Here is a 12,999-nt window from a genome sequence, read left to right as displayed (position 1 = left end):
CCCCTTCCTTGTTTGGGGTTTGGAGGTGCCCAAATGAGGCCCAGCTGTGAAGCAATGCAAGCTGCTGTGGGGCCTTGGGCCTTCTCTTGGAAGTTCTGGGTCTGTCTAGCCCAGCTGCAGTTTGTTAGGTAATTTTCAGATTGCAAAGGGCCAGGGCATTCATATGCAAAAGCCTCTGCCACAGCTTGGGTGGGGCGGGGTCTCAGGGGATCAACAGGGCAGAGCAAACAGCTATGGCTGTTCCTCAGCCCTGCCCTAAGAGGCCCTGCGTCTCAGTGTCCCGGTAATCACTGCAAGCACCTCTGAGAGGAAGCCGCCCTCGAGTTCCGAGTTCTGCCCACTGCCAGACAGTCCAGTTTCTCCCCATATGAGTCTGGGTCCCCAGAGACTTCCTGGAAATGGAATTCAGAGCAGTCGGGGGCTTGAGACTCCCTCCCGATTCAAAAAGACAGCCGCGTGCACCTCCGTACCTCTGCACTTTACTTCCGCACCTCCTCTGAGTCTCAGTGCTTTTTTCTTTACTTCTAGTTGTAGAATTTCCACTCAGCCAGCCTTCCTGTGGTTCTGGATGATGTCCGTTTTGTCTTTTTCTTTCCATTGATTTTTTAAAGAGAGGAAAGGAGGGGGAGAGAAGAGGGAAAAACATCAATGTGAGAGGCACATCAATTAGTTGCCTCCCGCATGTGCTCTGACCAGGGCTGGGGCCAGGGATCAAGCTGCAACCGGTACATGCCCTTGACTGAAATCGAACCTGGGACCCTTCAGTCCGCAGGCTGACGCTCTATCCACTGAGCCAAACCAGTTAGGGCACATCATTTCTTTTTATTAGTTGAATTACTTATGTGAAGAGACACTTCCCCTCATCTACCATTTGGTCACCCAGTGGTACACTTCATATAGGAAAAGCAGGATAAATGCTTGATTTTTTCCCTTTATTTACCAGTTTTTGAGATAATGAATTGGTTCCCTATCCTCTAAAGGTAACTGTTGTTGTTTTTTAATATCATTATAAATGCATATGTTTAAATATATTAAATACATTTTATTCCATTGCAGTTATTAACATTATTGAAGCTCAAATTGTCTTATGCCAGTGGGAGCCTTTTCATCTTAGCTCCTGAGTCCTCTGGACATGACCCTAATAGTCTTTGATAAATACCTTGCTATGACCAGATGTTCCAGCCTCATCTTGTACATTTCCTGTCCCAGGCCTGGAATCAGCCATTTATTTTTGTTGTTGTTAATCCTCACCCGAGGATATTTTTTCCACTGATTTTTTTTAGAGAGAGTGGAAGGGAGGAGAGAGAGAAACGTATCGATGTGAGAGGGACAGATTGATTGGTTGCCTTCCACACGCGCCCCAACTGGGGCCAGGGATCAAAACTACAACCCAGGTATGTGTCCTTGCCTGGGAATTGAACCTGAGACTCTTTGATGCACAGGCCAATGCACTGAGCCACACCGGCCAGGGCTAGCCATTTTTTGAAGAAGCCCTTAGCTTTTGTTTGTGTGTGTGTTTTCAGTTCAAAGTGGTATTTTAGAATTACAGTTAGGGTGCTGGCTATGCTCATAGCTATTGGATTGATCCTTCCAGAATTCTCGTTATCAAAGACATAGGTGATGATGGAATTATAATATCCCCAGTTAATCATTTACTTATTCTCGCCTTACATATAAAACAGTCTAAGAATGACAATTATTCAATTTTGAAAACAGTTAAAACATTTTATTTTATTTTTTGCATTCATTCTCTCTATTCTCCCCAATTTTTAAAATAATCATACTGGCCCTGGCCAGGTTGGCTCAGTGCTTAGAGTATTGGCCCTCGGACCGAAGGTTCATGGTCACGGGTTTGATTTCCTGTGAATCAAATCTGAAAATCTGGAAGAGATTCCTCAGGTGAGGATTAAAATCATAAATAAATAAATTAATCATAATCATAATCATACTGTAAATAATCTGGTCATGTAGCTATTATATACTAGAGCAGTGATGGTGAACCTTTTGAGCTCGGCGTGTCAGCATTTTGAAAAACCCTAACTTAACTCCGGTGCCGTGTCACATATAGAAATTTTTTGATATTTGCAACCATAGTAAAACAAAGATTTATATTTTTGATATTTATTTTATATATTTAAATGCCATTTAACAAAGAAAAATCAACCAAAAAAATGAGTTTGCGTGTCACCTCTGACATGTGTGTCATAGCTTCGCCATCACTGTACTAGAGTCTATCCCTTTTGACCTAATTTATTTGGGGGATTATAAGGGTACATATATATTGTAAAATACACGTAACACAAAATTTATCATTTAAATCATTATAACATGTACAATTCAGTGGCATTTAGTATATTCACAGTGTTCTGCAATAGCCACTACTGTCTAGTTCTGAAACATTTTCATCGGCCCAAAAGGAAACTGTCTGTAATCATTAAACAATCACTGCCTATTACCCCAATAACAACTAATCTGCTTTCTGTCACTATGGATTTGCCTTTTCTGAATATTTCATATAAATGGAATCATAGAATATGTGGACTTTGTGTCTGATTTCTTTCATCTAAGCATAATGTTTCCTTTTTTTGAAAAAAACTTTATTGTTGAAAGTATTACATATGTTCCCTCCGCCCTTTGACTTCTTATAGCCCACTCCCACCCCCTGTCCCAGACCTACACCTCCCTATTGTCAGTGTCCATGGGTTATGCATATACGCATACAAGTTCTTTGGTTGATTTCCTCCCCGCCCCCCTCCCCACCCCTCGACCTCCTGCCTTCCATCTGAGAGTCAATAGTTTGTTCTATGTCTGTGGATCTATTTTGTTCAACAGTTTATTTTGTTCATTAGATTCCACATATGAGTGAGATCATGTGATACTTTTCTTTCTCTGACTGGCTTATTTCTCTTAGCATAATACTCTCTGGTCCCTCCATGCTGTCTCAACGGGTAAGAGATCCTTCCTTCCTTTTTACTGCTGCATAGTATTCCATGATGTAAATGTACCATAGCTTTTTTATCCACTTGTCTACTGATGGGCACTTGGGCTGTTTCCAAATCTTAGCTATTGTAAATTGTGCTGCTCCGAACCTAGGGGTGCATATATTCTTTCTGATTGGTGTTTCGGGTTTCTTAGGATATATTCCTAGAAGTGGGATCACTGGGTCAAATGGCAGTTCCATATTTAATTTTTTGAGGTAACTCCATACTGTTTTTCCGTAATGACTGCACCAGATTGCATTCCTACCAGCAGTGTACTAGAGTTCCCTTTTCTCCACATCCTCACCAGCACTTGTCATTTGCTGTTGGTAGCCATTCTTATAGGTCAAAGGTGATACCTCAATGTGATTTTAATTGCCTCTCTCTGATGATCAGTGACTTTGAGCATTTTTTCGTATGTCTCTTGGCCATCTGTATGTCCATTTTGGAGAAGTATCTGTTTAGGTCCTTTGCCCAATTTTTAAAAAAGATACCTTTATTGTTGAAAGTATTACATATGTCTCCTTTTTTCATCCATTGACCCCTCTAGCCCGACCCCAGGCCTGCACCTCCCTATTGTCTGTGTCCATGAGTTATGCATACTGTTTTCCATAATGGCTGTACCAATCTGCATTCTGGTACTAGGGTTCCCTTTTCTCCACATCTTGGCCAGCACTTGTTTATTAATTTGTTGATGATAGCTATTCTGACAGGTGTGAAGTGATACCTAATATTCCTTTTAATTTGCATCTCTCTGATGATCACTGACTTCGAGTATTTTTTCATATGTCTCTTGACCATCTATATGTCTACTTTGGAGAAGTGTCTACTTAGGTCCTTTGCCCATTTTTTAATTGGTTTGTTGTCTTCCTTTTGTTAGGTTGTATGAGTTCCTTACATATTTTGGATATTAACCCTTTATCAGATGTATGTTCTCCCATACCGGGCTTCCTTTTCGTTTTGTTGATGGTTTCTTTTGCCGTGTAGAAGCTTTTTATATTGATGTAGTCCTATTTGTTTATTTTCTCCTTAGTTTTATTTACCCTAGGAGATGTATCCGTAAACATATTGCAATGAGAGATGTCTGAGATTTTGTTGCCTATGGTTTCTTCTAGGATATTTATGGTTTCACAACTTACATCTAAACCTTTTTATCTATTTTGAGTTTATTCTTATGTATGGTGTAAGTTGGTGGTCTAGTTTCTTTCTTTCTTTCTTTTTTTTTTTTTTTTGTATGTATTGGTCCAATTTTCCCAACACCATTTATTGATGAGACTGTCTTGACTCTATTGTGTGTTCTTGCCTCCTTCGTCAAATATTAATTGAGCCTAATGGCTTGGGTCAATTTCTGAAGTCTATTCTGTTCCTTTGATCTATATGCCTGTTCTTGTGCCAGTACCAGGCTGTTTTGATTACTGTGGCTTTGTAGTATAACTTGATATCTGGTATTGTGATCCCTCCAACTTTGTTCTTCTTTCTCAAGATTGTTGTAGCTATTAGAGGTCTTTTTTGGTTCCATACAAATTTTTGGAGTACTTGTTTTAGATCTGTGAAATATGCCATTGGTATTTTAATAGGAATGGCATTGAATCTGTAGATTGCCTTGAGTAGTATGGACATTTTAATGATGTTAATTCTACCAATCCATGAACACAGTATATTCTTCCACTTGTTTATATCTTTATCTCTTTTTTTAATGTCCTGTAGTTTTCCAAGTACAGGTCCTTTACCTCCTTGGTTAAGTTTATTCCTAAGTATCTTAATTTTTTTGTTGTTGCGGTAGTGAATTGGATTGTTTGTTTAGTTTCTCTTTCTGAGAATTCATTATTGGTGTATAAAAAAGACATCAATTTTGGGGTGTTGATTTTGGGGTGTTCATTCTTTTGTTTCTCTTGTCTATTTTTCACTTCTAGAAACAATTTTATTTTGTTCTTTTTCAGCCCTGCTTAGTTATTCTTTATAGTTTCTGGTTGGCTACTCATACTTTCAATCTTGTCAAAGTTCTATTTCTTTAAACATATTAAGCATAGTTATTTTTTATTCTGTCTGATGTTTCTGCTGCTGCTTGCTCATGGTACCTTGTTTCCTTTTGTGTTTGGTGAGCTGCCAATTTTTCTTGGAAGTTTATTTGTGGGGATGTTTTACAGCCTGGGCTGAAGATGGGGCACATGGACGATATATGGTAGCATTTTGTGTCCCTTTTCTCTTGCTTATTTTTAACATAGAAAGCATTAAATTATGCTTATTTATCTGCAACTTACTTTTTTGTTGTTTTGTTAATCCTCAGCTGAGGATATTTTTTCCATTGCTTTTCAGAGAAAGAGGGAAGGAGAGAGAAAAAAACATCAATGTGAGAAAGACACATCGACTGGTTGCCTCTCATAGGCACCCCGAACAGGAGTGGGGAGTGAGCCCGAAACCCAGATACGACGTGCCCTTGACCTGGAATCAAACTCGTGACCCTTTGGTGTGCAGGCCAACGCCCCAACCAGGGAGCCATGCTGGCTAGGGCTCTGCAACTTACTTTTTCCCACCAAAATGCAACAGTATATCATAGTGCTGTCATTGAAGTGATTGTAATGAATTGCCCTTTGCCTTGTTATCTGGGAACTGTAGGTGTATCCTGAGTTTGAAGATCAGAGAGCTTGTCTGCCAACTGGATCTTTTCTGACTTGTTCCTCAGACAACACCATTCGCTTCTGGAACATAAATAGCAGCCCTGACTCTCCCTGGCAGAAAAACATCTTCAGTAATGTGAGTGACTTCAAGGTGAACCATCTTTTAGGAAGAACAAAGACCTGCTTTAAGCTAGGACATTGAGACAGGAGGACGTTTTATAGGATCTTGCTATTAGACTGCACTCGGGGCAGGAACCAGAAACCAAGGCAGGTTTCTTTTTTGTTTCTCTCTCTCCCTCTCTTTCCTTCTGAGTAGCATAGCTCTCTTTCTGCCAGTGAGCAGCTGCTGTCCTGGTGTGTCTACCCAGCCACTCCAGGCAACCTGACATACTCAACAGAAGAGAAATTGCTCCCCAAGTCTTTAGTTAGAGCTCCTTAGGAGAGTTCTTAGGTCCATCAACCAAGCCAGGCAGGGGCTTCCTCTGTCAACTAGCCGCCATACAGTAAGGCCATGGGTAGGGGTGCTGGCAGGACCCCAGAGAGAGCCATGAGGTGAGGCTGGGGAGAAAACATTTTGCTGAAGAAATGTTTGGTATTGCTAGGTCACTAAGGGAGCTTCTCTGAGGAACTGAGACCTGAATCATGCATTTGTTTATTCTGCAGATACTTATTAAGGTCTGTGTATGCTACATGCTGGAGACACATCAGTGACTAAGATAGACCCTTCTGTACTCATGGCACCCACAGTCTAGTGGGGGGAGGCAGAGAGTGAACTAATAACTGTACAAATTGTGATATAATCATAAGCATGGTAAGCACCATGAAAGAAAATTGCATAGTGCTAGTAGGATATATAATAGAGTTATCTGATCTTATTTGTGGCATCAGGGGCAACTTCCTGGAGGAAAGACAACTACAGTGAGATATGGAGGATTGGTAGGAGTGAAGAGGGGAGGGAAAAGTGTCCCATGCCAAAGGAACAGCTTGTGCAAAGGCCCCGAGGTGGGAAAGAGATTGGTGAGAAGTCAATGGTGCTGGGGAAAAAATGACCATTAATGCCCTAACCGGTTTGGCTCAGTGGATAGAGCATTGGCCTGTGGACTGAAAGGTCCCAGGCTTGATTCCAGTCAAGGGCATGTACCTTGGTTGCGGACACATTCCCAGTAGGAGGTGTACAGGAGGCAGCTGATCAATGTTTCTCTCTCATCGATGTTTCTAACTCTCTATCCCTCTCTCTTCCTCTCTGTAAAAAATCAATAAAATATATATATTTTTAAAAAAGGTCATTAATGTAGGGAGTGTATAGCAGGTATTCCTTTACTACTCCCTTCACCCTCCACCCCAATGCTATAGTGTCTTCTCTTCTGCACCTGTGATATACATATTATATTTGGCTGTATATAATAGAAAATCCCAAAACAAGAGGTAAAATTTTTTGTTTTCTGACTCATAAAAATAGTCTAGAGGTAATCAGTTCAAGCTGTTATGGCAGCTGCAGGAAGCCCTCAGAGATTCAAGAGCCTTCTAGCTCTCACTCTGCTCTTCATCATCCAAAATGGCTGCTAGAGTTCCGGTCATTATATCAGTGAGTTTCAGGCAGCAAGAAAGAAGCAGAAGGGTTCTCGCTTGCTTTACATCTCATTGACCAGAATTTATTCACAGAGCCTCATCTAGCTGCAAGGGAGGCTGGGAAACATAGTTATTATTCTGAGTAGTGAACCTCCCAGGTCAAAATTGGAGTTCTGTTTACTAATGAAGAATGGGAGACTGGCTCTTGGGATACAAAATTTCAGAGGTGTTTCAGACCATCTCACAGTACTGACTTCAGCCCTCTCCTTCCTGCAGACCCTACTGAAGGTAGTGTATGTAGAGAATGACATCCAGCACCTTCAGGACATGTCACACTTCCCAGACCGGGGTAGTGAGAATGGGACACCTATGGACGTGAAAGCCGGGGTACGAGTCATGCAAGTCAGTCCTGATGGTCAACACTTGGCTTCAGGCGACCGAAGTGGAAATCTGAGGCAAGTGGGCCCTTGTGGGTGTCCAGTGTACACCTTCCAGTTCAGGCTCAGGTACTCGGGGTGGTGGGGAGGAACCCTGGCCTTTGCACCTCCAGCTACTCATTGAGAATGAGGGGCTGTGAGTAGCAATTCTGTTACCAGCCACCCCTTGGAACTTATGCAAAGAAGTGTCTTCCAAAAGCGCTGAGATGAAAGTAGCTACTGGGACCTCACTGCAGAGGTTTTTCAAGATGTTACTGGCTCAGTAGGTGCTGGTGGCATATGAGCCCTGTTAAAGGGACCAGGTTTAAGTTGATGAATGACAGCTGTGACCACATGGGTACTGGGCCTGTCAAGGGATGGAAGGGGCCAGGGAAACTGGAGACACATCCTCTAAGCTGTCATGTGTTCTCATTGTCCAAGAAGAACAGAAAGTGCAGGATTTTTTCTGTGAAAATTCTATTTCTTTAAATGCTGGCAACTGTTTTGATATCAACCACCACATGAGGCAAACAGAATATATCAGTGGGCTGCTGTCGGCCATGAATGACAAAAATAGTAACAAGAGCTACGTGGGCATAGCACTCTTACCCCGGGCTGGCCACTCGCCTGATACTGTGTGTAACGACCAATTTAGTATTCTCATTGACCCTCGATGTAAGTGCTGCTATCAACCCCATTTTCAGATGGGTTAACTGAGTTAAGAGAGGCCAAGTGGCTAGGCTAAGATTACATAGGTAGAGAGAGAGAAATTGGGATGATTGTCTCTTATTTCAACTCTGGATGACCTCTTGATTGTTTTATTTCATTTGGAGAGAATGAGGAAAGTCTAGATTTAATACTCTTTAAGAATGACAGATTGGAATCAAATGTTCCCCCTATAGGTTCTATCCTTGAATATGACCTCTAACCCCTGCTCCCCCTTCCCCCTGGGATTACCTCTGATACAGCTCTGCCCTAACCCTTGTTTTCCCCAGAGGACTGTCCTAGATCTGGCCCATGGAACCACAAAGGGCTGGGTGCTCACTGTGATACACCCACATTTCCTTTAAGATGACATGTTTCTAGATGATAACAGTGGTTGGGTGTCTCTAAACTAGTTCTCCATGTCACCTGCCTGGCAATGGCAGAGTGCCCGGGGTGGGAGCAGGGGTGGGAGGGCCCTCCGAGAAGGGTATAGCAGTCAATGTATGTCTCCCAGGATCCATGAGCTGCATTTCATGGATGAGCTGGTCAAGATGGAAGCCCATGATGCTGAGGTGCTATGCCTGGAGTACTCCAAGCCTGAGACTGGTGAGCCCATGGCAGGGTGGCAGGGGGAAGGCAGGGGAGTGGCCCCCCCCTGGCAGAGCCACATAGAGGGGTAATTGGTATCTGGTAGGACTCTGAATGACAGCTGGAAGTCCTGTGTTTAATAAGGGCCCCTGTCTTGGGCCCTGGGACCAAGGTGACTAGGACTCCAGAAAGCAAGGCACTGGCAGGCAGGACTGGACTTGACTTGCTTACCCTGGTGCCCAGTCCCCTGAAAAGGACTCAGGCTGAAGAGGTGAATGCCGAATGTATGAATAAGTTCATCCTCTGCTAATGAAGATAGATTGATAGTTAAACATGCTATTTTGAAAAAGTTTAATGCCTACAGAAAAATTACAAGAATATTATAATGAACACCCACATGCTCTTTAGTCAGATTCTCCACGTTTTTTTCTTTTAAATTCTGTCTGACTCTGTGACTGTATAATGACTTTATCTGCTTCCCCTTTCTCCATTTCTCTCTGTGTGTTTGTGTGTATATATACACACATGTAATAAAATAATAGCATATACATTCTCTTTTTTCTTTCACTAAACTATTTGAGAGTACTAGTAAATTGTAGGTATGATGCCCATTCACCTTTAAATGCTTCTGTGAGCATTTCCTAGGGCTTATCAAATGTGGGAGTTTCATTTTGATGCTATATTGTCATCTATCTTATGGTCCTTATTCACATTTTGCCAGGTGTCCCAATATTGTCCTTTTAGCACCTTTGTTTTTCCAATCCAGGTTCACATGAGAGAAAGAGAGAGGGAATGAGGGAGGGAGAGAGAGAGAAAAAAAAGAGAGAGAGAGGAGAGAGAAACATCAATATAAGAGAGACGCATCTATTGGTTGCCAGGATCGAACCTGTAACCCAGGTGTGTGCCCTTGACCGGGAATTGATCCCACAACCCTTTGGTGGGTGGGCCAGCACTCTAACCACTGAGAAACACAGCCAGGGATAGACCAATCATTTTATAGAGTTTCCTTCAATTTGGGTTTGTCTGTTTTCCTCATAATTTGATTTCGATGATACATTCTTGGTAGGAATGTAACAGGCAGAGGTATATCCTCATATGTTAATGATCTTTCCCATGCTCTTCTTTCCTTCTTCCTTCCCTGGTACCCTCTATCCCACTAAACTTTCTTTGAATCTCTCTTTATTCAGTTTACCTTTCCTGAGTTCCCTTCCACCTCTAGTCGTATGTTAGACCTCAGATGTACCAGGTGACCAGCGTAGGCACTGTCTAAAGGGGCCAGCAGGGCCTGGCTGGAGTGGCTCAATGGTTGAGCGTTGACCTATGAACCAGGAGGTCATGGTTTGATTTCTAGTCAGGGCACATGCCCGAGTTTCGGGCTCAATCCCCAGTGTGGGGCATGCAGGAGGCAGCTGATCAATGACTCTCTCTCATCATTGATGTTTCTATTTCTCTCTCTGTCTTCCTTCTTCTCTGAAATCAATAAAAATATATTTAAAAATAAATAAATAAAGGGGCCAGCAGGGAAGGCCTAGTGATAGAAGGAAGTGTGGCAGTGGGTTGGTAGTCAATAGGGCCTGGACAAGGCCCATGTAGTCAGAGCTCAGAGAGTGAAGGGGCAGTGTTTTGGGGAAGCTGAGAAGTTAATAGGGCTTCACCTGGCATGCCAAGGTGTAGGAAGGAGTGCTGGGCTCTACTACAATGTCTGCTGGATTAATGCCTGGATTAATGGGATGTGAAATGCCAGGATTTGGGGGGACTGGGGAAAGATTGCACGGAGCTGAGGGAGTGTTCCCTTTCTGGGTTTGGAGCAAGTTAGCAGCAATTATGGAACCAAAGACCTGGAAAGTTCAGCCATGCTGCTCTCTAGGAGGCCAAGGCATCAAGTAGTCTCCGGGGAACCCAGGGCCACCCTCTCCACTCACAGGGCTTACCTTGCTTGCCTCGGCCAGTCGGGACCGACTGATCCATGTGCTGAACGTGGAGAAGAACTACAACCTGGAGCAGACCCTGGATGACCACTCCTCCTCCATCACGGCCATCAAATTTGCAGGTGAGTCCCTTCCCTCCCACTTCCACCACCTCATTTAATGGGTTCCTTTGGCTGCAAGTAACAGCAAAAACTCTTCAGCTTAGACCAAAAAAAGGGAGAAACAAACTCTAGATTCAGGCACAGCTGGAGCCAAAGGTTGAATTTTTAAAAATTAAATTATTAGGACTCTTTCCCTCTGTTAGCTATGCCTTTCTCTGGAGGGCAGGATCTTGGTTGTCACTGGGCCACTGGAGAGAGATCTCCCCCCTTCCTATCCATTTTGGCAGAAATTGGAACCGACTTCCCTTTTGCTGATTTGAGGCACCTGCCCTTTACAGATCAGCTATTTGGTGCCAGGGCTTTAGAGGGTTCTCTTCGGCCAGGTCACGCTCATGTGTCCAGCCACCGCCTACCTCCACTCCTGATCCTGGAGGACTGGCATTAGATGAGTGCTGGTCCCCAAAAAGAAATCAGGGTGCCAATCCTATGAGATGAGAGGACAGGATGAGCACTGGTGACATTGACAGGAAAATAAGTAACAGTGACAATTGCTGGGGATTATCCTTGTGCCATCCTCTCAGAAGGTGGTTCTAATTCTTTGCTGGGGATTATCCTTGTGCCATCCCAGTAGTATCCCCTTCCTTAACCCATTTTATAGCCAGAGTCACACAGCTAGTAGGTGCAGGCCTAGGATCTTGCCTATGGCTATCCTTCTCCATAGCCCATGCTCAACCAGGAAATCAAAGGGATTCTTCCAAGACTGAAAAGATTCAGTATGGAGATACCTGTCCCTCAGGAGTTCCAAGGGGAGGGGAGGCAGGCCCTGTGAGGTGTAAGTGATCAGACTAAGAACATGTTCAAAATTCTATTTAAGGAGTATATATTCATGGGAGAATACATTCATCTAGTCTAAGTTCTTGTCTATGAAATGTTATTTACATATAATTTTGTGACTGAGAATGTATTAATGTCCCTTGGTCCTCCCCACTTCTTGCCCTGCCTCTCTAGCTAAGGTGATAGGACACTGAGCAAAAACAAGTTAACTATGTTTTCTGTGTCTTGATGAAGACCTCACAAAAGCTGATCAACTAAAACTTCTCAGACATCCTTAAAACCCTGCTCTTTCCATTGGCTAGAGGTAGTTAGAATAAATCAGCAAATCTGGCAGTTTGGCCCCTCACCTTTTTTTTCCCCCTCACCTTTTTTAAAAAAATTAATGTATTGATTGATTTGAGAGAGAGGAGAGCGATGGAGGGAAGAAGGGAGGGAGGAAGAGAAAGAGAGAAATATATATAGAGAGAGAGATCTGCTGTTCCACTTATCTATACATTCATTGGTTCATTCCTGTATGTGCCCTGACCAGGGATCAAAACCACAACCTTGGTGTATGGGGATGACTCTCTAACCAACTGAGCTACCCAGCCAGGGCACTGACCTCACCTTTAATGAATGGTCTAGATCCAAGAAAGATGATAATTGGGCCAGGAGTTGGTCCTTTAGGCCACCTTCTGAAAGGTGGGCCTTCATTAGAGCCCCAGCCAGTCTGAGAGGATGAAGCTTCTAAATCCAGCTCCTAAGTGCCCCACTCTGCCAGGCTGGCTCACTTGGTTATGCTCAAAACATTGACGATAGTCAATATAAACTGGGCACCAGTCAGTCCTAACCTGTCTGAAACTACCCTGCTAAAGAAGGACTCAGTCTTCTAACTCTTTCCTGTGAGGCATGTCCAAACAAGTAGAAGATAGTACATATAGTTTACAGAATATAAAATGTGCCATATGACAACATTTCGATCAATATCAGGCTGCCTATATGAAGGTGGTTCTATAACATAATGGAACTGAAAAATTCCTATAGCCTAGTGCAGTGGTCGGCAAACTCATTAGTCAACAGAGCCAAATATCAACAGTACAACGATTGAAATTTCTTTTGAGAGCCAAATTTTTTAAACTTAAACTATATAGGTAGGTACATTGTTATTAACTTAATTAGGGTACTCCTAAGCTGGCCTTTGCTAAAAACGTCCTCAATCTGATTGAGGTACGTTCGCTGAGGTCGACCCCTTCCAACTCTCCCATCCACACTCGTCTTGTATA

The 12,999-nt window shown here is 43.0% G+C and overlaps 1 protein-coding gene across 1 annotated transcript in view; it reads left to right on the top strand.

The window, feature by feature from the left end:
* WDR62 (WD repeat domain 62) overlaps positions 1-12,999 on the top strand; it is a 50,570-nt gene that overhangs the window by 21,216 nt on the left and 16,355 nt on the right. Inside the window, 4 exon segments of the mRNA XM_005862402.2 lie at positions 5,595-5,732; positions 7,442-7,620; positions 8,801-8,892; positions 10,799-10,924. Coding sequence (XP_005862464.1) covers positions 5,595-5,732; positions 7,442-7,620; positions 8,801-8,892; positions 10,799-10,924 — 535 coding nt within the window.

This window comes from Myotis brandtii, unplaced genomic scaffold (assembly GCF_000412655.1).
Source record: "Myotis brandtii unplaced genomic scaffold, ASM41265v1 scaffold165, whole genome shotgun sequence".
NCBI lineage: Eukaryota > Metazoa > Chordata > Mammalia > Chiroptera > Vespertilionidae > Myotis > Myotis brandtii.
This window is presented reverse-complemented; position numbering and strand designations above follow the sequence as displayed.